Raw genomic sequence first — 27223 nt, forward strand, 5'->3', positions numbered from 1 at the left:
TAGGCCAATTAATCAAGCATGTTTTTGTCAAATATAGTCCTATACAAGTATTTGTTGAAATATATTTAAATTTCTTCAGCAATTCAATAAATTATGCTAATGTTAAATATGGATTTGATTTAAAAATGTTTCTAGGTCAGTACATTTGGTCAAATATTTTTCTCACAGATCCATTTATAAAGATGATCACATAAATCATAATTCAACCGTGAGGAAAAACTTCCAAAACAGTACTGTCCTGTATATCCATTTGGAGAATTCCCGAACCTGAAACAACAGATCAGCATTAGATGTTCAGTGCTGCTTTACCGATTGTGAGAATCATTTATTTGATAATAATCAGTTTGGTTCAGTGATTTCTTACCCAGAGTTCGGTGCGCTGCCATCAACCCATTTCCATCTGCCATCCACTTCACTCAGACCAATCCAGACTCCAACTGTACCAGGAATCATGTTAACAAACGCCTATAGGAATATTAAACAATAGCACATTTATATCATGAACTGACAATAATGTATCAGCTAAATGCACATACTCAAACACTCTCTCACACTCACTTGTTCGTCGCTGTTGTTTATGACGATCAGATCTGCTCCTCTGTCTCTACAGTATGTTCTGCTCTCATTCCAGCTCTTCCACTCAGAGGAAATGAAGTAAAGACTGGATTGATCGCAAGTCCATCCATCTACAGTATAAACACAACCAGTTCCATTATTCCTCTTTATTTCAATCTCCTCTAAAGTTACGGAATGTCTATTTACACTGCCTGATTGACAAAATGATAAAACACATATTTAGTAAGTGGGATAGTTGATTTTGTGGAAACTGTGGCTCGGTTCCTGGACCTTCAGGGATATCTACTGGTCAACTAGTTATACTTAGTGACATAGAAATGTGAAATGACTATTTAACAGCCTCTAATGCAATTGTATATAGCCAACAAGTTGTTGTATGATCACATGTAGCAAATTATATTGATCGGGTTGTTCATTTGGATTTTTAACTTGATTCACATGTTTTTGAGGTTAACAATTACTGACCAGATCATATATTAAAATGCTATATTAAAATGACCAGCGAAACTCACCCATTTTACAAAGACTCTTCTGAAGATAATCTTTCTCCATTTTTAGCTGGTCTCGCTCTCTAGTCAGGTTGTCGTTCTTGGATATGAGCTGGTCTCTCTCATTGGTCAGGTTGTCATTCTTGGATATGAGCTGGTCTCTCTCATTGGTCTGGGTGTCATTCTTGGATAGGAGCTGCTGTCTCTCTTGAGTGAACATGACACACAGCACTATGACTGCAGTCAGCAGAAGAACACACAGCAGGACCAAACACACAACAGCTGCTCCGGAGCTTCTGATCTTCACGCCGTCAGCTCCTGAAGATCAACAAACATGCTGTTATGCTATCTATTCACATCACATAGCATGCAGTAACTGAAAGCAGGAGTTGTGTCTTCAAGTCATTACTGATCCCATATTTGCTGCTATGTTGTGTAATAAAATAATCTCAGTACCCGTGAGTTCAGATGACTGGATTCTCGTTGCGGTACAGTCCGTGGTCTCTTTTTCAAATTTAACTCTTGTGACATCATAATTTCCATAGACATAATCAGTGCTTTTCCCATCTTCTCTGTACATTGCCATAGTTTTTCTATATTTCCCTTTTACACTTTCAGAGAGTTTTGGTGTCGTCAAGATGCCAACAACTTTCTCTCCTGCGTTGTGTTCCTCATCTGTGTTTGTGTGGCCAGTATTTATGCAGAAAGGAACTGTTTTTGAGGAAAATTTAAAATATTTATGCATAAAGGAACTTTACAGCTCACCGCAGTAGATCACCGAAAGTATTTGTTCAAACAATGTGTATTGTATTCATTTAAATGAGGTTCAAATGCACATATTATCACACAATCACTCAGTGTCAGGGCTTCTTCATTTTCACTGTGGTTGTTGGGACATTTTGAAATGTTCAGGTTGTCATTGGTAGTGATTGGAATATTGGGTCAAGTTAATGACTCTCTCGTTCGATCTTGTTCATCAAAATAAACTCAGTCGTTTCATTAAAGGGGGGGTGAAACACTCAGTTTCAGTTAATCTCATGTCAATCTTGAGTGCCTATAGTGTAGTATTGCATCCTTCATATCTCCAAACATATCATTAGTTTTATTATATTTATAAAAGAAAGATAGGCTGTACAGAGACTTTCCGGGAAAAAAACGAGCGGCTGAAGGCGTATCGTGTGGGTGGAGCGCACGCAGCTATTGCGTTGAGAGTGTCTGAAAGCTCTGACATCCTTAAACGTGGAGAAAAAAAACGTTATCCTAAATAAACCATTGAGATCAATCAGATTTAGCCATACATATATGATCCAGAATCAGATCTAGAGGCTGAAATTGAACAGGAGAAGCAGCAACAAGGACTACAGCAGGACGTCTGAATGGTATGTACTGTAACTAACTTATTTGCTTAGCGGCTTGTCATGCGCGAGTTTTACAACATATGTGTGTGTTTACTCATGGATTATGAGGACATAATTTGGTTTATGGACTGTATGTGATTTAATGTTAGCAGCAGCAAACGGAACGGTTTTGCACGTCAGACTAGTGCGTGTTTACATAGAAAAACAATGGAATAGTAGCGCATTTGATTGAACGAGTTGAAAGCTAACAACACAAAGACATTTGAAGCAGTTTTACTCACCGTCTGCTTCCAACACACAACCATGAACCTTAATCGCTGGGACTGCTCCGTCTTTCAGCATTAGACCCGCTACAAATCCGGAGTGGAACCGGGCCTTGTTTATAAACCATCGTCACCGAAATTCAGGGAACAAACAAAAACACTTGCACAACTCCGTTACTGCTCCGGAAAAACAAACTCCATCCACTGTCCCATTAACGCTGGGTTCTTTGGGAAGCTGTGCAGGGTTGTCTTGGCTTGACAACCAAAAACACACATCTTTAATGACATTGTTGATTTTGTGAAGTCCTGTGACTGCAACGCAGCCGGCTTCCCTAAAGCATTTGTTCTCTCGCTCTAGTCGCGCGCCCTTCCGGAAGAAGAGCCCGTACGGCCGTACAAGGACATTCCACCCCATCTGACGTCACATATACCCATACTCTAAAAAAAACTTTACGAAACTTATGAGAAACCGGAAGGAGTATTTTTGGCACAGACTTTGTTTTGTGAAACTTTGTCCATTTTTAGCATGGGAATCCAAGTCTTTAACAGTGTAAAAAGCTCAGTATGCATGAAACAGCATTTCTCCCCCCCTTTAATTTGAGTGGCATTAAATGTTATATTTTCAAAAGCCAAATTCCCCGAACATGTCCACGGTCCATCTATGCAATCTTGATCATATTCCGAATTTGGAAATCATTATAATGTGTTCAAAGAAATGTATGAGGAACACAAATGATTACTTTACCTCACAAATCTTTTGTTAATTTGTCACGTGACAGACGCAATGAATGGATCGTTCATTAATGACCCATCTTTGGTTATTGGTACATCGAAAGTCCAGACATCGGATCTGGTTATGGTCGATGTTTTTAGCAGCGGCAACATTTACATGCTCCCCCATAACTGTGCAAATTATTCAGTGATTTTCAAAAGGATTAACTTTTTGAAAGATCTTTGAAAATTTGGGCCACATCCGTTAATACTTATACTATGTCTTCATGGCATCCCTAGCACAGTTAGCTAACCATCAACAATACATTAATAAAAAAGTTTTGTAAAATATTTTTTACACAAGGTGATAATCAATGGCTAGCTGTGCATTCAAGATTTTAATGCATGATGTTACTGTTAATTCCAAACTATTGTTTTAAGTTCAAAGTAGAATCTTAAAGCAAATTCCAAGTTATAGACTTTTTGCAAGCCGCAAGAATAATCTTACATAAATATTGATCACTTTTAGGTACTATTCCTCTAATATTTCCCATACGTAAAAACAAAGAGGTTTTAGGTATTTTATATCCAAACCCTTCCGACATAACTACCTGCACATCATCCCAAAAAAGACTGAAGACTCCCACAACTCCAAAAGATATGTGTGTGATCCGCTTCTAGCTGTCCACACTGTCTCAGCAAGCCTGCTGCTTGCAGCTTTGTTTGCTTTTGATTTTAGGTGTTATAAAGAAGCGGATAAGACACTTCCAGCCAAATTCCCTCCATATTTGTGAACTGATTGTAGTTTGGTGTATTAACCACATGTCATATCAATCCGTTTCTGGTATTTCAATCATTAATTCTTTATCCCACTTAAACTTGATATAATGTGGAGGAGGGACTGTAACACATCAACACATCATACAGAGAAGAGATTAATCTGGGTAGTGTATGACTATAGGCATCCATCATCTTTTTAGTTATGGAATGGATAACTAATGGATTATTTTGTTGTAGTAATCCCTTAACTGGAAATATCTAAATAAATCCTGATTTCATAGTCTGAATGTATCCTTTAAGTCCTGGAAGCGTCTAATTTCACCCCCTGCAATTACACAACACAATGCTGTTATTCCCTTCTTCTTCCACTGTTGAAATATTGGATCTTCCCTTCCTGACTTAAATTCCCCATCATGAGTAATCCACATAAGTATTCCAATTTATTTCTCCAATTTGAAACTTTTAATAATAGAATACCAAACCTTCACTGAGAATGCCATTATTGGTCCAGTTTGTCTTTACTATGTCCATGGAGTTCACTCTCCTCTAATGACTGAATTTTAAGATCTTGTATATTTGTTTCTATGTCTTTCCAATTGGCTATGTAACTAGAAGTGCACCAAAAAAAGATGGGGCGTAACTGTGCAGCACAGAAATAATTTGTAGAATTTGGAAGAGCCATACCACCTTTTTCTTTAGGTAATTGGAGAGGTGAATAGCGCGCTCGGGGTCTTTTAACATGGATGCTAAAATAGAACTAAGAATTGTATAGTCTGTATTAAGGAGTGCTATGGGTCTATATTTTTGACAGTGTTCCCTGTCTTTTTTTCTCCTTGGGGATTACAGAAATTATAGCCTCTTGCCATGATGGAGGAGTTTTCCCTTCTTTTATGATCCAATTGAAAGTGTCCATTAGTAGGCATCAGTTCTTTATAGAAATATCTATACCACTCTGAAGTTAATCCATCACTCCCTGGTGATTTGCCTGATTTTAATTTGCTCATGACTTCTTGTAATTCGGTTATTTCTGCAGTTAGACTTTTATTTTGTAAATCACCAATAAAGGGCATATCTAATGTATTAAGGAACTTCTATTAATAAGAGAGGTCTGTTTGTATATAGTTCATTATTATAATTCTTAGAAAGTAGTTCCAATATCTTTTGGATCATGTTTAATTTCATTTGTTTTGGGATTGTGTATTTCGGGGATTCAATTATCAGTTTGTTGCTTTCGCATTCACCTTGCCAATAAATAAAAATGCTCTTGGTCTTGATACATTGTAAGTTTGTTTAAAAAAATCTAGCCTTTTTCTCCACTTCTAACTGTAATAAGCCATTTATTTCCTTTCTTAATTTTCCCAAATGAGCCATCACCCTTTATTTGCATTATGTTCATGTTTAATGTCTTAAAGTGCTGGTCTTGCACCGTGCCAATAAATATTATGTTTTCACTATAGTTTGGATAATGTCAGCCTCAGAGCTGATAGTTACGGCCCGTTTAATTTAGCGCTGGACAATTAATTTGTTCGGCCGTAAAATAAGTGATTTTGTCAAAATTTCCTATAAAATTAACTAATAATTCCCTTTGAGCTAAATTGATCTGTTTTCCTTGCAAAAACTACATTACCGATGATGCTGTACAGAAAAATACAGCAAGGTAGTGTGCAGTGTGCAAGCAGAGGTAGTGTGCAAGCGTGAATGACATAACGTAAGGTCGAATTTATTTTTTGACATGCCAAAATTTTGCATGCGAATTTCGGACTCAGTGTGCAAAGGCCTTAAATCTTGGCATTAGTTCAAGTGATCTTAAACTGTAAAGGCTAAAAAGTTAATTTCCGTTTAGGACAACAATAATGTTGATCGACCAACCTAAATAGGGTGAGCCTTACCTCTGTTTAATGTAAAGTTACTCTAGCTAAGTGTACATGGGAAACCATGGCATGACCATACCAAAACTACTATTAGAGAAAGTATTGGTCGACTTATAGCTATAGTGGTTGTGACCTCTGACTAGAGATAACGTTACTTTAATTCAAGTGTACACAGATCTATGGGGACTAGAAAAAATACTTTTAGAGAAAGCAAGCATGAGAGCCGTGCTCTAAATTGTATAGTCATTTACCTCTGTTGAAATGACCAATACTGGCGAGTCTGTGACATGGGCCCGCATAATGGCCAGTGCGAGGACCCTGAGCGAAGATGAGAACCGAATGAACCAGTAAGTCCAATAAGAGTAAAGAGTTAAATAGAATTCTCAAACGTTTATTCATATCTATGAATTATTAAAAATGTATTTAATTTAAATTTCAAGTTGCATGTTTTTCTATGTTGAATTTGTTTGTCTCCTAAGTGGAAGCTCTGCTATTTCCTATATAGCTGCAGTAAATCATGTACAGGAACACAGAATTGCCATGTGGCTACAGTGTGAATTACAATGACATTAACCATGAAAATGCTTTCATCACAACAGGATTCAATAACTCTGACCTTTGCAATTTATCATTTGAGCAAGTTCTAATACTTTTCATTGGTTCAATTCCAAGTGCCAAAAGGGAGGGGGATTGTGCTGTTATCTTTTGCCTTTACAAGAAACAAAACTAGAAATGTGGCACAGATAATAGAAAACCAATTCATCCTTCACTCAAAAAAAATTAAATTTGATCAGGGAAGTAAATTTACAAAGAGGATGTGAAATACTAAACAGCAGGCAGATGTACCCCAGTTTTCACAGGTCACAGAGATCTACACTAATCAAATGTGTGAACAACACTGTAAAATAGCAAATGCTAAGCAGACAACACCGAAACAGGTTAACTAATTTCTGCCCACAGATTTGACTGTAATGAGAGTGGCTAGAAGTCTCTGATTAATCCTGAAAAAATCCCCAGCAGAACTGGAGTTTATAATGCTCAGACACAGCAGATTGTGAAGGCTCGACTGCAAGAGCAGCTTTAAGTGTTAATACACAAAACAACAGCAGCAATTCAGATCTGGCCGATGAAACTCTGTTTCATATGACATCGGGATGAATATTGCAACAGGCATAATGGTGCCAGTTAAACAAAGTCCACGTCTGACTGTGAAGCTGTTGATAATGTCAGAATGAACTGTGTTTCTCTCCACATTTGTCCCTATCTCAGGTTGACAATTGCAATTCCTTGGAGGACGGACGCCGGGAAGGCCCACCGCCCCCTGCATCAGAGCCAGGGCAACGGAAAATTGTCAGAACTTGAGATGTGGGAGATGGGTGCGAATATATATGATGGGGTCATTCACACCTCACGATATGTCCACATGACCTCCCAGTATACAACTGGAATTAAATTATGCAAGTTGCAACACAGATTGTTATAGATTAGATTCCACCCATCTCCCAAACATGAACACAGAACACACACCCTACACTCACAACATCATCACCTGGAATAGATCAAATCTATTCAGGCTGAACACTACACATCATAGACGACAAAGAAGGCATAGAGTCTAAAAGTGTTACTTCACTAAAGATCTATTGTCCATCTTTTCACACTAACAGATCCAGATAGCTTCACACACACAGGCTAGTAGAGTTGATCCCATGATGACTTTCTAACAAAGAAACATAGCATACACTATTTACAACCTTCTTCCAACTCATGGGAAAACACTGTATTTTACATATGCATGGCTACAAATCACAAGTCAATGACACAAATTCTCAAGCAGAGACAGACCTGCTGCTATTAAAATTCCAAGTGTTTAAACTTTCTGGTATTGGGACGGTTGGCAAGCCAGAGGGCCCCTGGTTTTCTCAACACACCAAAAATATCAGAAACATTATCCAGAACAGATAAATCTGAAGTGTGAGCACTTCAATCAAATTACAAAATTAAAAATTTGATCTTGTCATCGACACACTCACACTCACACTCACACACACACACACACACACACACACACACACACACACACACACACACACACACACACACACACACACACACACACACACACACACACACACACACACACACACACACACACACACTCCATTGCCAGGAATACACAATCCACATTATTGTGTGACTAATCATATTTAGATCTGCATTAATTACATTGGAAGATTCCCGAACAAACACAGTGGTTATTATATATATATATATATATATATATCTTCATAATTTTGATTGAATATCATTGTTGTTATTATTATATGGTTTATTGATGTATACCATCTATTTAAATATATCAATTGCACTGACTTTTTGCTACATTTCCTTTGAGGAATTCAGACCAAGAATTCTTAAATTCCACTACCACCAAAATAGTGAAGAATTAGATGAACTTTGAATTTTGATTTCTGAGTTGTATTTTACTTGTAACAATGGTCTTGGGCTAGTCTGACGTCGTCATACTCAATTCTAGTCAGAATATGAGTCTGATCTGCTCTGTTGGGCTGTGATTATGGGGCGTGTTTCAACCGAGCCAGGAAAGACCTCAATTGGATAGACCTACAACCAATCAGAGCAACGGAGCGACCCATAACAATATATCATGAGTTACTGGACAGACCCATTGATACCTTTTTTATATTCAGCTCTATATGTGGAGATCCTCTTGTGTTCAAACGTTGGACGTGACGCGAGCTCGACATGTTTATAAAAACCGTGCAAGTTTACAGGCACACGCCACAGCGCATGTTCTCGAGACTCCGCCGCTATGGCAACAAAGCCGCTAAAACGCAATCACACACAAATGGGCTCCTGCACTACTTATTGTGAAATTGATTTCTTTATATTTGCTATCAGTATTCTCCACACTGCACAATCTGTATGTGTTTATTGAACTATGTGTGGACCTATGTAAAATACGGGACAAATCGCGTCCCATATTGGTTTGATACGGGATGCGTCATTTTGCTTGTAAATACGGGACGATTCCATATTTTACGGGACGGGTGGCAACCCTACCGGCCTGGGCTCTGCTGGAGGACGAAGGATTCTTGCCGTGGTGTAGCTCTGGTGTTGTGATGGAGGTCCTGTGGCCCAGTCTGGACTCTGCTGAAGGACGGAGGGTTCTTGCTGTTGCGTAGCTCTGGTGTTGTGATGGAGGTCCTGTGGCCGGTCTGGGCTCTGCTGAAGGACGGAGGGTTCTTGCTGTTGCGTTGCTCTGGTGTTGTGATGGAGGTCCTGTGGCCGGTCTGGGTTCTGCTGGAGGATGGAGGGTTCTTGCTGTTGCGTTGCTCTGGTGTTGTGATGGAGGTCCTGTGGCCGGTCTGGGCTCTGCTGGAGGACGGAGGGTTCTTGCCGTTGTGTAGCTCTGGTGTTGTGATGGAGGTCCTGTTGCCGGTCTGTAGGGTTGCCACCTTCAGTGTGGCAAAATAAGGGAAACCCATTCACGACCCACACCAACACCATTGACTTCCATAGTAGGAATTAATCTTCCTATTTATTCAACATAACAAAGAAATGTATACATGTTTGGAACAACTTGAGGGTGATTAAATGATGACAGAATTTAAATTTTGGGGTGAACTGTCCCTTTAAGCAGTCATTCTGAACCAGTAATCACTTTTTTGAATTTCAAAAATGTTTATTTTTTTATTTTTTATTTACTTAAATTATGACTATATTATCAATGACATTATTTATTATGTATGATTAATAGCCTAGCTAAATTATAAATTATATTAATAATAACATTTATTAGGCTATAATCTATTAATTAATCTTTCTAAAAAAATAATTATTCTGTCTGCCAAGCTCTGATAATATATGGAATATTATATTAATATATTATCCATTAAAAAAAAACTATAGGCCTATACCTTTAGAAGCACGGATGTGTCTGTCAGCGCTGCTGCTTTAAGTCAGTCAGTCTGAGCAACTGAAATGCTTCTCATAAAGTGTGCAGTTGGCCTGAGGTTCATCATGAGTTACTGGACAGACCCATTGATACCTTTTTGATATTCAGCTCTATATCTGGAGATCCTCTTGCGTTCAAACGGTGGACGTGACGCGAGCTCGACATGTTTTTAAAAACCGTGCAAGTTTACAGGCACACGCCACAGCGCATGTTCTCGAGACTCCGCCGCTATGGCAACAAAGCCGCTAAAACGCAATCACACACAAATGGGCTCCTGCACTACTTATTGTGAAATTGATTTCTTTATATTTGCTATCAGTATTCTCCACACTGCACAATCTATATGTGTTTATTGAACTATGTGTGGACCTATGTAAAATACGGGACAAATCGCGTACGGGAAAATACGGGACGCGTCATTTTGCTTGTAAATACGGGACGATTCCATATTTTACGGGACGGGTGGCAACCCTACCGGCCTGGGCTCTGCTGGAGGACAAAGGATTCTTGCCATTGTGTAGCTCTGGTGTTGTGATGTAGGTCCTGTGGCCGGTCTGGGTTCTGCTGGAGGACGGAGGGTTCTTGGTGGCCGAGAGCTTCTTGTCATTGGTGTTTCTGCTGTTTCTTGGTGTGTTTCCAAGGGCTGTGCTTTTCAGCACTCTGGCGAAGACTTTCACTCCTTGTTTGTTGAGATTTATCTGGTCATACATATGATGGGGTTGTATGTCTTTGTGATGGGCAAGATGAACTTTAGGAATAAGTGTGCAGCTTCTGGAGAGCTCCACATTATTTCCATGGATCATGTGGAATGGCACATCAGAGAGTGGCAGTAGTGTAGACAGTGTTATTTTAGCCTCTGGGAAGCGTTGTGTGGCTCTGATTGCCACCTCTCTGATCACAGGAGCCACACGGCCCTTCATGGCCCTTAAAGGGCATATTGCAGGTTAAAATTTTTTCGAGATTAATATATAACCTTGTATGAAAATACCATATGAAAAGGTAGTGCAGGATTTAAAATGTTTTAAAAAGACATAAGAGCACAAATTTAGTATATAAAGTGGCCATTTCATTGGCCGCTTGGAAAAAGCGCTTTTTTTTTCAACATCGCGTCATATTACGTCACGAGAGGGAGTGGTTCGCCGAGCTCTGCGTTGGCTCAGTGCCGAATAAGTTGGTATTCAGTAGAGTCTGTGTATTTTCGGTAGTTTTTCTATTTCAATTTATCATTGTCATGGTAAATTATTATCCAGCCTGTAGGGCATCGAGTCCACAGGTTTCCTAAAAAAAAAAAGGTTAGGAATTCTGCATGGTGGCGTTTTGTGCAGGTGAAGAAACGGGACTTCCCTTCGCGCATCTGCTTCAAAACACACGGTGGTGTGTATAGTGCTTTAGACCGGAGGATTATCATCCCGGCGATATGATGGAGTCAAACATTGTTATACTCATGTAAGGCCGGCTACACACTGGCTGCGTGACGTGAGCGTGGCGTTACCTATCTGTAGGCCGGCTACACACTGCAAGCGTGGCGTTTCTGTTGCGTTTCAGCTGCGTGGCGTTTTCTGTGTCTTTGCACACCAGAAGCGTGTCTGACGCGGCGCTGCTGCTGCTAGGTGACGTAGTGGAAGGCCTATACTTCATGTTAAACATAAAATATATAAAAAAATATTTATATAAATATATTGCCTACTGATACAACAAAGACAACGTCAGCACTCGGCAGTATTGACGGCCGAATAGGCTACAAAATATTTTGTTCTGCATTGGCAGGTGCAATATTTGAAAATCGATATTATATACATTTTTTTAATTACAATTATATCTGCATTTATGTCAAAACCTAGAGACTTTCACACATAAAAATGTCATTTATTAATATGTATTCGTGTCAAAATGACAAACAGCTTTTCCTATTCTATTTTGCCTGGAAACGCTTCCAACACATTTTTAGATGCGGAAGTAAAATTTTCTCACAAAAACGACTCCAAAAGCCTTAATAGTGTATTTTAAAGTATATTTTAAAGAAAATCTAGTTCCTACATTATTTTTCTATACATTGACTCAGTGGAGTCTCTAACCTGCAATATGCCCGCAATAAATCGTTTGTCCCTGTGTGGATAATGATGTGCTTATTGTGATTAATGATTAATGATGACCTTATGATTTTCCATGAGCATCTCTGGATGTATCAAGGGTTTAGCAGAAGACTCGTTGGGTGCTGCTGACACAGAACTGAGTTTTTCTCTCAGATCATTGATGAGTTCATGTTTGGTGTGGAGTACTGACTTCAAGGCAGAGAGCTCCTCCTGCATTTCTGTTCTAACTTCTGTTAGTTGTCTTCCTAGAGTTGATTTAACTTCACTCAGTTCATCTTTAGTTAGCGGAAGTTCCTTTGACATCTCTTCTCTGTGTCTTTGAAACATTCAACCTCTTGTCTTAAGTTCTTTATGTCGTTTGTCAGCTGTTCCATGTCAGTGTCTTTCAGGTGGGTCAGTATCAGTTCTTTTTAGCTCCACTACTTCTACCTCCAGGAGTGAAAAATTGTCTTTCGTTCTTGACATTGGAGATGGAATAACAGTTGCTGAAGCCATTTTCATCTTTTGGACTGATCTTCCAGGAGAGGCATCGGTGTTCATATCCTTGTTGTCATCTTCATCAGACAGTGCCAGTGTTCTTAAATGATCAAAATCCTCAATGAAGACTTTGAGAGCAGACTCTGATCCCTGGACCATGACAGTGCCATTTTGATACAAGTTCAGGGTTAAAAATCTTGTTTCAGCATTTTTTTCAGCATCTTCAAATGCTAAGATCTGCCTGCCTTTACAGGTTGGTCATGACACTGTGATGTTGTTCAGCGAACAGTGTTTCAGGCCTTTCCTTCACCTGCTTGTGTCTGAGCAGCTGCCTGGAGTGTTTAGGACTCTTCTGAGGGTAGATGAAGAGCCAATGAAGAGCCAGGATGATGAGGATGATGATGATGATGATGATGCACTGGCCATCGCTGATTTAGAATGTAAACAATCAACCGACTTAACTGCCAGTTTTTTGTTTATTTTTGTTTGTTTTCTCTCAGTGAAGATATTAAGGGATAAAAATTAATATATAATCCCAAAAAGGGGAAAAATATGACTCACTGATTTTGAGAAAAATGTGTTTCTTTAAAGTTCCAGTTTTGTCCAAAATGTCTCTCTGTGCTGTTCTTCTAAGCAAAACTCAAAGAGAAGTATGAAATGGCACTGTTTTCTTCTTAGTTGTTGTTGGATGATATCCCTTTCAGCATGAATATCCTCTTCTGCAGAGGGGAATCCTGAGGTTATCCTGTGATTCTCTTCTTGTTGTGAATTTTCCTCAGATTCAGGTGTGACAGTGTAAAAAAAACATTTTTCATCATTTCTCTGGAGCTCAACTCCAGTGTGACCATCTCCCATGGAATCCTGGAACACATGTAGCTCTGCCTATTTTTATCTTTTTATTCTCTAGGTGTTTCTCAATGTCAAGGATCCTTCCTCTGCAGGACTGGTCCTTCCAAGTCACTTCCTTCAGAGGTGAGGCGAGGCTCCTCTTAAGCATTCGGAGAACACGTAAATGGAACAGGCTAGCAGGTACACGTCAGCCTCATTACGTCAGTGAAAAGGTCCGTTAGCCATCAATAACGTAATTTGTATAATATCAATACGGTTGTAATTTGTACTGGCATTTAAAAGTTAAACTTTACTTATTTACTACGGTTATAACAAATTTTTGGTAACGTAAATACTTACACTTGAAAGCATATTGCCCCGTTAACGCTCCGACTCCGCCAACGTCCGATATTTTGTATTTTTTGAACAAGATAGCAAAGCTGTGCGCATAGGATTGTGGGTGATTTGAGAGCGCTAAGTGCGCGAAGTCTACTCATAAGCATCCTTTCCTGTATATGGCATATTTTTCGAACGAAGGACTCAGACCTTGGTTGAAATTCCGTGGATCCTCGACATTGGAACAGCCCTTCGACGGACGTCGATGACGTAGCATCCTCGGAATTCTGGCTTCCGAGGATCCTTCCTTGACATTGAGAAACGCCTTCTGTCTAGGGCCTTCTCTCTCTCTCTCTCTCTCTCTCTCTCTCAGGTAACATTCTATGCATAGGCCTACTGAGTACAATTAAGGGTTTAAGTTTACATCCACTTGAAACTATTTTAAGTGAAACCATAACCAGAATTTGTGTTTCCATTTAAAAGAGATTTCTGTCTATTATGTAATTGACATTATACATTTACCTGGTTGTTAATAAATTGTTACATTTTCTATCTATTCTGACTTCATCTATAATTCTCAAGTAGATTATGACAACAAAGGGTTAAACGGAATGATCAATTGTGTGACTAACTATTAAATATAAATGACCAAACAACCAATTGGCAGTTTATCTTAAATTCGAGATTATGATAAATGGAGTTAGATAAAGAATATTATAATCAAATCCATTTTGCCCAACTGAAACACAGAACGCTCGTTACCGGCATTGGAACAAGATTTTAGCGGCCTTACACTGACTCATGGGGACATAAATTGAGGTCCCCATGAGGAAACAAGCTTATAATCATTCAGAATTCATTTTTTTTAGAGCACATACTATATAACTTATTTAGCATGTCAATTTAATGAAGAATTCGATTTTCTATAAATAAATGATCTAAATGACAAGTTTTTATTTGAAAGTGTTGAAGAAATGTCAGTAGTTTATAGAATACATTCTCTCAAACACACACATGAATGAGTAAATCCAGGGAAATAAAGTCTTTGCATTTAACTTTCATCTGCTGATGAAAATAAAACATAATGAGGTTTATGAATTGAGTCTTAAGTTTTTAGAACAGTTTTGTAGAAAACAGACCTTTTCTTCTTTTAAAGGATATTTTTTCTTTTAAAAGTATTTACACATCTCCGTAATTTTGTCTGTTCTTCGGCAAATCCAATTTATTTTTGGATTTTGTTTCTCAGATATTTTAGGACTTCTCATTTGAAATTTTTTTTTTAACAGACACAATTCCTTATTTTAGAAATAATACAATTATTGTATTGGTATAGGCATGATTGCCTGTTGTTGGAAGGTAAAACTTCACTTTTGAGTGAGCTTCAAATGAAAGGAACATGCGCTTTGGATGAGCTTTACACAAGTTGGGAAAAACTGTGATAGTTGGCCATTTACACTTAAAGAAAAATGACAAGCTTATTTTATTTCTTTTAATCAAGGACAGAGGAAATTAATTGTATCACAATAGATATTTTGAAAAATGCTTGGCTTAATTTATTAAAAAATATCCACAATTAAAATGTCACTTAATATTAGCAACAGAACAAAAAAGTCAGATACACAACAGCTCTTTAAACGAGAAGATGGGTGGCTCTTAAAAGAGCCTTTGGGGTGGGTAAGGTCAGAGGTCACCTCACTTTGAGCTGGTGTATTTGGTCACAGCCTTTGTGCCCTCGGACACGGCGTGTTTGGCCAGCTCTCCGGGCAGCAGCAGACGCACGGCGGTCTGGATCTCTCTAGAGGTGATGGTGGAGCGCTTGTTGTAGTGCGCCAGACGAGACGCCTCACCGCCGATGCGCTCGAAGATGTCGTTGACGAAAGAGTTCATGATGCCCATCGCCTTGGAGGAGATGCCGGTGTCAGGATGAACCTGCTTCAGGACTTTGTACACATAGATAGCGTAGCTCTCCTTCCTGGACTTTCTGCGCTTCTTTCCTCCCTTAGCGGCGGTCTTGGTGACGGCCTTCTTGGAGCCCTTCTTAGGCGCGGACTTTGCTGGTTCAGGCATGATGATGAAGAGTCGATGTGTGCGCTCAGGAGCGATCCAGAGGAGTTTATTCACCGCTATATGCTAATTTACTAAGAGATGTGGAATTCTTCTGATTGGCTATTTTCATAGGCCGAGCCCATAAACTCATATTTCATTGGACAACTCAAAGACACATGAGAGGAACGAGGGCCAATCACGGGCAGGCAAATATTAACCCCGCCTACCGCTTTATGTTTGAAGGAGACCCACACGATCTCGTTTCCTTTGTTCCTTTCCCGCTCTTTTTCTTTGATAAAAGTTTGAAAAGACTAATATTCTGCAAGAATACAGATTATATTACTTTAGAATAAAGTAATATCCCTATTAAAAATAGATTTTGTAACATTTAATTTTTCCCCAATTTTAACTTTTTCTTGATTATGTAAATCACTTTTAATCCCTTACAAAAATATCCAGCAGGAATCCTGAAGGACTGTGCAGGGACCATGCAGGAATCCTGCAAGACAGAATGAAAATCCTAAAGGACAGGGTAAATTCCTGCAGGAGTCATGTAGGATTGTCCACATACTGTCCTGTAGGATTGCATAATGTCCTGCAGGAATGTATGATTCCTGCAGGAATTTTTATTTACCTGTAGGAATCCTGTAGGTTTGTCCACTGACATGTCCTGCAGAATTGCATTCTGTCCTGCAGGACCCCTACATTCCTGCAGGACATTATGCAGTCCTGCAGGACATGTCAGGATGTTTTATATACCTGTAGGAATCCTGTAGGTTTGTCCACTGACATGTCCTGCAGGACTGCACAACGTCCTACATTTTAAGAGCCCTAGCTGCAGTAAAATATATACTGATTGATTGATTGATTGATTGATTGATTGGTTGATTGATTGATTGATTGGTTGGTTGATTGATTGATTGATTGATTGATTGATTGATTGATTGATTGATTGATTGATTGATTGATTGATTGATTGATTGATTGATTGATTGATTGATTGATTGATTGATTGATTGATTGATTGATTGATTGATTGATTGATTGATTGATTGATTGATTGATTGATTGAATACACATACTTAATTGCCGCATTAAAATATTAATTCACACACTTAAGGATTTCCAACATTTATTGCATACCTTCAATAACTTACTAGCTATACATACTGTATAAGCAGTTATTGTAAAAGGAGCATAACAGTTAACTGTTTTGTAGAATTCTTCCCACATTCATTTCAAAACAATACCACATATAACATTTCTATTAATTTGTATCAACATTTAAGAAAACAGCATATTGCAAAATTAATAACTTACTTTACTGTACGTCGTACAATACAATCATGCCAATAATCTAGTGCACAGTGCAAACTTTCTCAAAAAATGCATTGAAGATTAAACTGTCCAATCAACAATGACAATTGATGCCCTCACAACTCAAAATAAATCAGCTGGCCTATAAACTTTTCTACATACTGAATAGACATTGTACTAATTTACGAATAAGTGTGGCCTCAAACATAGTTATACAGTAACCAAAAGTCTCTATTAAACACTTGCTAAAAATAAATGTATGTATATGACAGATATGTACAAATTACTGTACCATACAGTACATTACTATACATATAGTACATGACTATTCAGTCAACTTCCCATTTGTTAGGTTGAATGCAAAGTAAATTAAGTAGGCCTACTCCGTACACATTTTTCAAGTAAACACAAGTTGTTTTGATTTCAGTGCACTTAATTAATTTGACATCACTAGAAATACAGCTCTCCTTAACTATCCCTGAGACAGTAGTCCCTGTTTGTCTGTCTTTAACCATGCTAAATTTGGCAGTGCTAACTGGATCGATAAAGGTGTAGCCTGTGTCAAGCCCCACATCAACAAATGACCTCACCAGTGCCACCGCCCCGTTTTCTGTAAGAACTGCGTGGTTAATTCTTCTAGATAGTGTTGTGCTTGTTTTTGAGTGAAATCTGTTTCCATTAATTATAGCCCTTGCATAAAATGCACACTGATGAACATTAATGCCATGTTCGCTGAGAAGATATGCCTCTCTGGGTGTTGGTGATCTTACAACTGGTGAACCCAGGAAGATTACATTTGTTTTAATTGCGCAGTTTTTGGCAAGTTTGTACCCATGTAACATCCGCTCAACAAAGTCCTTGCTTAGTCGATTAATACTATTGCTGTAAACGCTTGTCAAAAGTCTTGGAACACTTTGAAAAAGAAGAAACGCATTGAGAATTTGCTCTGGAACTGCCTGTGTGCCATGGAAGAGCTTTTGCAAGTTGCCATTGTGACTTTCAAAAATAAAAGCACTCTGGCACCATAGTGGACCCCAGTTTCTCACAGATTGTGCAGCATGCTCTAAAATGTGCACATTGAAACTGACATGACATTTGCCATACAATTTCTCAAAACGGCTCACAAAAGTTTTCAGCAGATATTCAGCTGCATCGATGTCATGTGAAGAAATATTATCTTTTAACAGACAATAAGTTCCTTGTACAAGTAACAGTAAGTGTTCAAGGAACTGGCGTGGTAAAATGCCACTCAGGCATGGAAGACTATAAAACAAAAGAAAATTCCTGTATTCTGAGGCCTTCCAGAACTTACGAATCTTTATAGATCGGGGAGGTCTTGTAATATTAACTGGTGGCTTGATTTCAAGTAGCCGTTTGTCAATGGCCATGATTACTCTTCCAATATACCAGCTCTCTCCATGGTACTTTGTATCAAACCATAGTGTTGTCAATTGCCGACATACACCCAGTAAAATCCCATGCATGTAATCAAAAGAAAATCCTAGTATGATATTAAAAAATGTTAAAAGCATTAAAGGTGATGGCCCTTTGACTCCTCGAGCACATGTGCCTGTTTTAACTGCTGTTCTCACATCATCAAGATGCTGGTTGTGCGTGCGTGTGTTTGAATCTCCACTTTGTGAACTATATATCCTAGTGAAACCATTTCCCTTGGCAACAACTTCTCCCTTCTTATAACACCAGTTACATCCATGTTCCCCATTGAATTGTTTAATATTTTGGACAGAGCAGCGAGCAACTGAGTCGCACACACAGACAAGATTAAACACACGAACATTTTGTCCGCTGTGCATTACTGTTAGACCTTCCTTCTCTAGCTGAATGCACTCATCAACAAATGGTTGCATAAAAGAATTCATTTTGGGCTTAGAAGGACCAAACCACAAACCAGCCAGCAGCACATGCCTGCTTCTCATATCTGGGGGTAGTTCATTGATTATGATTTGGATTGGCCAAATGTGGAAAGGAGATGATTTAAAAATGGGGATACCATCAACATTCCAAGTAAGTGAAAGGTTCAACTGGTCTGGATCATTCAGGGGATCGACAGATTTATACATGGCACCATCAAAAATATCTTGGACACTGTCTGGACTGCTTTTGCCCCTTGTCCATTTGTAATCCAACGCTGCTCTAAATACCGAATCTAACATCTTTTCTTCCAATTGTTTTCTGATTGATACTTTCAGAAAAATGTCACCTGATTTAATAAGTGAGTTCATATCCCCAGGTTCAGAACCACATGAAGCACAACAAGCTGGGATCTCATTACCAAAGTAATGATGACATTTGGGGCAGATGTACATCATTTCAAAAGAGTTGCAATCAAATGTTTTAAGAAATTTATATAGACTACTGGGTACTCCATTAGTTCCTTCTGGACAATGTAAATTAATTAGGTCTAATAAATCACTAAGGGCAGATTTTGTTGTGGTGTGCCTAAGAGCATAACATAAAATTGATAAAAGGGATTCTTCATGACTAATCTTAGCACTGGGGTAGATCTTCTCTTTTACTGGGTTTGGGTTCTCTCCACTGTAATCTTGTGCATCACCACCTGCTGCAGCATCCATCTACACGAATTGTGGAAAATAAAAGGATTTATTTTAAATGCTTAAATCAAAACAATAATTGGCATACAATGATATAGTATCATAAATACTTAAGAGTATGTGAGTTATAATGAACTAATGGCCCATTTGAAATCAATTCACTATCTAAATAACAAATCATTATTACTATGTATCTTACCAAAAGCAAATTTGGCACATTTTCTACATTGTTGCTCATTTCGCTGTCACATGTAGTGTCCTAGATATGCAAAAGAGCAAAGATTAAGAAAATGACATGAAAGAAAAATCTTGTCACTGCTAACAAACTGCATAAGAATTGCAAATACTTATGGTGTGCAATCTTACTATGGGGTCTTGTGGTGGAGTCATAGGACAGTTTTGTAGTTCATAGTCCTCACTGCCAGATTCTTCATCCTAAACACACAGACGGACAGATGTGTCTAATTTGTATTCTGTACAAGCAGAAATAAATAGCTCCCAAAGTCCCAATGTATCTTAATTCCTCAATATTAATCCAGATAATAGTGTTCAACATGTAGTTTTCTTACCATGGAATGATCTGTGGCTGGGTCATTTGTGCTGTGCTGGTCCCAGTTCTCCGCTGCACTCTCCAATTCATCATCCTTACAATCATATAACCATGAACAACTATAGTCAAAAGATATCCCATATGGTAAAACATGAGAATATTTAACTAGCAGTGTCCTACCACGGTATGGTGTGGTGATGTGTTGAATCTGCATGGGTAATTTTTCTCCTCTTCAGTGTCAGATCTGTCATCCATCTGTTAGCAATCAGAACCATAAACAACAATAATACAAAGATAGCCCAGGTTATGTTTAAACATGAGGGACAGTTACATTAGTGTCCTACCACGGTATGATGTGGTGGTGGGTTAAAGTTGCATGGGTAACTAATCTCCTCTTCAGAATTGTCATCCTTATTCAGAACAATAAAAAGTAAATGCACAGATGAATCTTTTGCTCATATATATATATATATATATATATATATATATATATATATATATATATAAAATAAAATAAATGTGTTACTGTAGTGACACTAACAGGATGAATGTAATGTAGCATCATATAATGGTATGTCATATGTGCATGACTTTTACTTACTTGACACTCTGGGTGTTGCAGCCATGTTTTGTAGGTTTTTTTCCTAAAATCTTAAAGCAAAACAGACAGCGTCAAATAGAGGTTAATGCCTTTAACTTATATAAAAGAACAACCTTTTCATTTTAACATACCTTTAACATGACCACTCCATCTTCTCTTAGTAGCGGTTGGAACTGATGTATGTTTTTGTAGGTACAACTTGTACTCCATTGTCACTGACTGCAAGTAACAAATAACAGCTTTTATGTAGCTTCTTTCACAAATGAAATGATATACAATTCTGTTTAACAATGGAATTCTTATTCATCAAATTATTAAATATGTTAAAAGTGTTTACTTTCCAGTTGATGGCAGTAAATAGTCCAGTAAACAAAACAAACAAAAATGTTTTCATGTTATCATATGGAACTGAGAAAAAGATTTTTTTTCTAATTTCTTTAAAATTTTACATCATAGACATTTACACAAAAAAATAAAAATAAATAAATAAATAAATAAAAATAATATATATATATATATATATATATATAACAAATTGAGGTAAATACATTTACAAAAAATAAAAAAACCCAAAACTACAACTGTCGAGTAAAAAATAAATAAATTAAGTGACATTAGGCCTTACTTAAAAAAAAAAAATCGCATTGTAACGTTGCTGTCTCTAGAATCAGCAACGCATAGGGGTTTAAACAAGTTACCTATAATGATCCATAACATGACTAATGTCATAAATAACGTTTTTTGGCTAGGTTGCTGAAATATAGATTATTATTAGAGCAGTTATGAAAAGGATACTTACAGGGAAACGGGTCCGTTCCGTTGCTTTGTAGCAGCGCTGGGATAAGTGTCCGTTATTTTGTCGCACGCGCTGTCTAGACGTGCACGCGCTGAAACCGTTGACCGTCGATCGAGCGCTGAAGTAGGTGAGTGAATGTTTTTCCCTCATTTAAAATGTAGAAAACTGTTTAAATGTTATATTATATCATATGTATATGTTGTATATTGTAATAGTGAGCATCAATAAGAAACACAGCTTATTTTTTAAATATATTTATTTTTAACATGTTATATGCTGGGTAACGTTACTTGCTATCTATATAAAACAATTTTGTCGACTGTCTGTTTACATCTGTCTATCTATCTATCTATCTATCTATCTATCTATCTATCTATCTATCTATCTATCTATCTATCTATCTATCTATCTATCTATCTATCTATCTATCTATCTATCTATCTATCTATCTATCTATCTATCTATCTATCTATCTATCTATCTATCTATCTATCTGTCTGTCTGTCTGTCTGTCTGTCTGTCTGTCTGTCTGTCTGTCTGTCTGTCTGTCTGTCTGTCTGTCTGTCTGTCTGTCTGTCTGTCTGTCTGTCTATTGTTCTATCTATCTATCTATCTATCTATCTATCTATCTATCTATCTATCTATCTATCTATCTATCTATCTATCTATCTATCTATCTATCTATCTATCTATCTATCTATCTATCTATCTATCTATCTATCTATCTATCTATCTATTTGTCTGTCTGTCTGTCTGTCTGTCTGTCTGTCTGTCTGTCTGTCTGTCTGTCTGTCTGTCTGTCTGTCTGTCTGTCTGTCTGTCTGTCTGTCTGTCTGTCTGTCTGTCTGTCTGTCTATCTATCTATCTATCTATCTATCTGTCTGTCTGTCTGTCTGTCTATTGTTCTGTCTTCGTTAAGTAATCTAAAAGATTGTTTCTTTATAGTACAAAATGTGGGCTTTAATTGAATGGACAGAGATTGATGCTTCACTTGATATTGTAAAGAGGAAGGACATACTTCAAAAAGTAATTCATGAGGGAGATGTCGTTGATGTCAAATATGAAGATGAAAGCTCTCCAGCAATTCTTTTGAAGCTGAGTGGTAAACAGTTAACATTGCAGAATGTAATTATTTTTATATTTCTATGAATTCCATTATGCATTTTATTAAGGCAAGAAAAATGTTTTTTTTATTCCTGTTTAGAAAATAAGGACAAGCTGCTGAAACGTCTTCAACAAATGGAGTCGGAGAGAAAGCAAAAAGTGGAGGGCAAACTACCTGAAAAAAGAACAATTAAAAGAAAAGAAATATTTAGTCCAGAAAACAGCCCATCACCAAGTCCACAGAAGAGACGTAGAAGAGTAAAATCTTTCTTCCTGATACGTTATATATACACTTTAGTTTAGGGCCCATTTGTCACTATTAACTACGACTTCCTTTACAGTTTTTCTCAGTCGCTTTGGTACATTTCTCAGATCAGAATTGAAATTCTCAAAACTACCTGTTCAATCTTCACATCATTGTGTCACTTGTGCACATCAAAAAAGCAGTTTCTCATCAAAAAGCAGTTTCTCATTTCTTTGAAAAAATTAGACTTTGAAGTTGCAAATGCTTCGGTATATCCATGCAAATGATTATGTACAATTCTCTGCGGTTTCCTACATTATCAGTTGCTTATGTCATGTTGATCAAAATGTATTATAATGGGTCTCTGTTGAATAGTCTCACCCCCCACAACATTTAGGCATTAGTTCATAGCATAAGTCTACATGCAAAATAATTGAACAAATAATTGTCATAATATGTCAAGCATATTTATATATTTTTTTTTCTTTGTGCTATATGCAGTGCTGTCTTTTCGTTTCTGTATCGCAATGACATGGTCTGTCAACAAATTACAGTACAAACAGTAAAAGTGTAAATGTCCAGTCTCTTGCAATCAAACTCCCACATAACACTAAGGTGTAACCTATAATTTAAAATTATTGTCATCAAAACTTTAGCCATAGTTTACATCAGAACCTCCCTCCAGAGTACACAGTTACATTGACAACATGACTAAGCAATTTGACTGTCTTATCCGTACACAATGACACAAGGACTTGTCATTCTGATGGCACTGACATGTTCATTGACACAGATATTTACTTTTGAGAGATTAACTAAGGATTTAAAGCAAGAGACTGGCTTTTGCAGGTAATCCTGGTGTTTTGCTATTTCTATGAATTGTTTTGAGAAATGCACTTACTGTTTTGTAAATCGAAGATGATTCGAGAAATATACCAAATTAACTAAGAAAAACTGTAATAAACTCCAAAAATGTACTGCTTATTAATAGTTAGTAAGGTAGTTGTTAAGGTATTGGGTTTGATTAAGGGATGCATAATATGATCATGTAGATTAAGGCATTAATATGTGCTTTATAATGCATCAAGCTTTGATCTTTTTTTTAGGTTGAAGAACCACATGCAGACATACTCTTGTTCAAAAAAATACTGAAAATCTGGAGTTAAAGGCACTGAACTTTAAACTGCAAAAAGGTAGTTACACGTTTCTCTTATAAAAATTAAAAACACTTCCTTTTGGTGTCGATTACAGATGTCATGTGAACTTTTTGTTGTCATTGTTGTTCCAAATTTAGATATTATTAACAGATTTGAGGAGTTGATGCCAAAAAACAATATAACCAGACCTGTTGCACCAACCTGTCTACCAGCTACATCTCCTAAAAATGCTCCTCATCCAGCTAATCAATCGCATCTTCATGTAAGAACCTTCATTTTTAGATATCATAGGAATAGTTCATAAAGAAAAAATCATTATTTACACACTCTCATGTTTTCAAATGAACATGAATATGTGTTGCGAGTTTTTTGCCATTTGTTTGACATATATTGCACAGGTTGAAATCCACAGAAAATTGAATATCACAAAAGAGACATTCCAGGCATGTGGGAGAGGAGGGACTTCATGGTCAGCCATGATAAAAGATTTAGCAGTGGCTGTTTTTGGGAGGAGCACACTGGCCACACATGGCCTATCAGGCAAACCTGGCAATGCCAACAAAGGAACACAACCCAAGCCACTCTTGGATCGAGTTAAAGTGGAACTTATTTTAGGTAAGAGTGGCATCTATATTTATTAAAACAAATTTAAAATGTATTTTAATAATCCTGATGCCTGAGTATCTCTTTTCCCAATATATATATATATATATATATATATCTATATTTATCTCAATATATATATCTCTCTCTCTCTATATATATATATATATATATATATATATATATATATATCTATATTTATCTCAATATATATATATCTCTCTCTCTCTCTCTATATATATATATATATATATATATATATATATATATATATATATATATATATATATATATATATATATATATATATATATATATATATATATATATATATATATATATATATATATATATATATATATATATATATATATATATATATATATATATATATATTAATTTATTATTTCAGACACTGTACAGGGTCGGTTCCCAGATACTCCACGTAAGTTTCTAAGGGCTTCATTCCGGGAGAAGCTTAACGACGAACACAAAATGCTATTAAGGTACATATTTTCACAGTATATATCATAATAGTTTTTTTACAGTACATAGATAACTTTTAAGTTTGTGATGTATGATTTACATTAGTATGTTATATTACTCATAGGCAAGAGAAGAGGCACGTTACGGAGGGTACACACACTACAACATGTGAATAAAAGTGAGCACACAAATTCACCAACTTAGCTTTGTTTGTTCAGTTAACTGGCTTAGACTATATTGTAACATGTTCTCTCTTTCTACAGAATACAACGTTTGTGCAGTGTTCTTGGAGTAGGCCTACTGTCAGCAGTGTTTTTATTGGTCCTTTGCCTTTGTTTTGTTATTGTTTATATCTTGCTATTTCTGAGCCTTTTTGTGAATTTTTTTTTTTATAAATAATGCAATATATTCGATTTCCGATATGGTTTGTTTTTTTTTCTTATATGGTTATCTATTTTGGGATAGCAGCTTAACTATTCTTTGGGTGTCCTGTAAGAATCATGTGTTATTCCTGTATAGGAGCCCTGCAGGATTCTTATAAGATTCTTGTAGGAGTCCAGTAGGATTCTTGCAGGAGTCCAGTAGGATTCTTGCAGGAGTCCAGTAGGATTCTTGCAGGAGTCCAGTAGGATTCTTGCAGGAGTCCAGTAGGATTCTTGTAGGAGTCCAGTAGGATTCTTGTAGGATTTCTACAAAAGTCCCACAGGAAAATGATCACGAAAATCCTGTGGGATCCTGCAGGAATGCATTGTGCAGGTCCTGCAGGATTTTTCCTTCAGGATTTCCTGCAGGATTTTTTTGTAAGGGATTGCAATCGTTTTCTCTGAAATACACATTAGAACTCAAAAGCTAAATAAAGCAAAAAGCTGATTTCAATGCAATTATACAGCATTGAAACATCTTAGAACATTAAATTATTTGATGAAACGCCAATATTTTCTTTGCAGAACTTTCACATTTCTATTTCATTTTGTTGATTTAAAGTAATATAACCATCAGAACCCGGACAAATTTCTCCTTATAGAATAATTATGGGGCATTTAATACAGGTTCAGTGGACCATTTGTAACTTTTACAGTTGTTTATGAAATACAACCCCTCCCTGTGAAAGATCTGTAATGTTAAGTGCATTTACTTCCCATTTTAAAAAAGGTCATTTTATTTTCCATTTGACGAGCATTGCTGTGACATGACTCTTTATGTGAGGGAGTGTGTGGCTCTTAAAAGAGCCGTTGGGTTTGTGGTTTGTCTTATTTCAGGCGTTTATCCTCCGAAGCCGTACAGGGTGCGTCCCTGCCGTTTCAGCGCGTACACAACATCCATGGCGGTGACGGTCTTTCTCTTGGCGTGCTCGGTGTAGGTCACGGCATCGCGGATCACGTTCTCCAGAAACACCTTCAACACTCCGCGGGTCTCCTCGTAGATCAGACCGGAGATGCGCTTGACACCGCCGCGGCGAGCCAGACGACGGATGGCGGGTTTGGTGATTCCCTGAATGTTATCGCGCAAAACTTTACGGTGACGCTTAGCGCCTCCTTTACCGAGCCCTTTACCGCCTTTGCCTCTTCCAGACATAATTGACTCTCAATAGGCCAAAAGACAACGAGTGGAGAATAAGCGCTACAAGGAGGCAGTTTATATTTGCTTACAGGACCTTACAGAAACCACCCCAGCGCCACACGCCCCGCCCCTCGATATAGTTCAGCACAAGACGATGTGATTTAACCCTAAAGGCCTGTTCACACATTTTCGCACGCGTTTATCGCCGACGTTTAACGCCTCGGGACTAAACAATGGGCGCCAATGTGAGTGTTCACACCGACGCGCAAAACGCCAGGCGTAAAAGCGTCATTTTTAAAAAAACGCCTCGGGTTCGTTTTTTTATTTTGACGCGGCGCGCAGAACAGAACAGTTCATCAGAATCCTATGGGTGACATCACGGACACTACGTCCATGTTTTTTTACAGTCTATGCCTTGAACTCGTTCAT

At 37.5% G+C, this 27223-nt stretch overlaps 3 protein-coding genes and 1 long non-coding RNA gene across 4 annotated transcripts in view; 1 reads left to right on the top strand and 3 right to left on the bottom strand.

Annotated features, from left to right (window-relative positions):
• The window catches only part of LOC307122033 (histone H2B-like), a gene marked incomplete at its 5' end in the record, with an annotated part of 119972 nt that overhangs the window by 60629 nt on the left and 32120 nt on the right, over positions 1-27223 (bottom strand). The window lies entirely within an intron of this gene.
• Positions 15450-15824, bottom strand: LOC307122035 (histone H2B-like; the record flags this gene model as incomplete). Its single annotated transcript, XM_079809836.1, has 1 exon — positions 15450-15824. One exon carries the CDS (start codon positions 15822-15824, stop codon positions 15450-15452), a length of 375 nt encoding a protein of 124 aa, XP_079665962.1.
• LOC307122046 lies at positions 25155-25602 on the top strand. Its single transcript, XR_013815997.1, has 3 exons — positions 25155-25254; positions 25359-25412; positions 25498-25602. It is a non-coding gene; the product is annotated as an uncharacterized lncRNA (long non-coding RNA).
• On the bottom strand, positions 26498-26809 carry LOC307122043 (histone H4; the record flags this gene model as incomplete). Its single annotated transcript, XM_079809843.1, has 1 exon — positions 26498-26809. One exon carries the CDS (start codon positions 26807-26809, stop codon positions 26498-26500), a length of 312 nt encoding a protein of 103 aa, XP_079665969.1.

Source organism: Gobio gobio (assembly GCF_949357685.1).
Source record: "Gobio gobio genome assembly, chromosome: 25".
NCBI lineage: Eukaryota > Metazoa > Chordata > Actinopteri > Cypriniformes > Gobionidae > Gobio > Gobio gobio.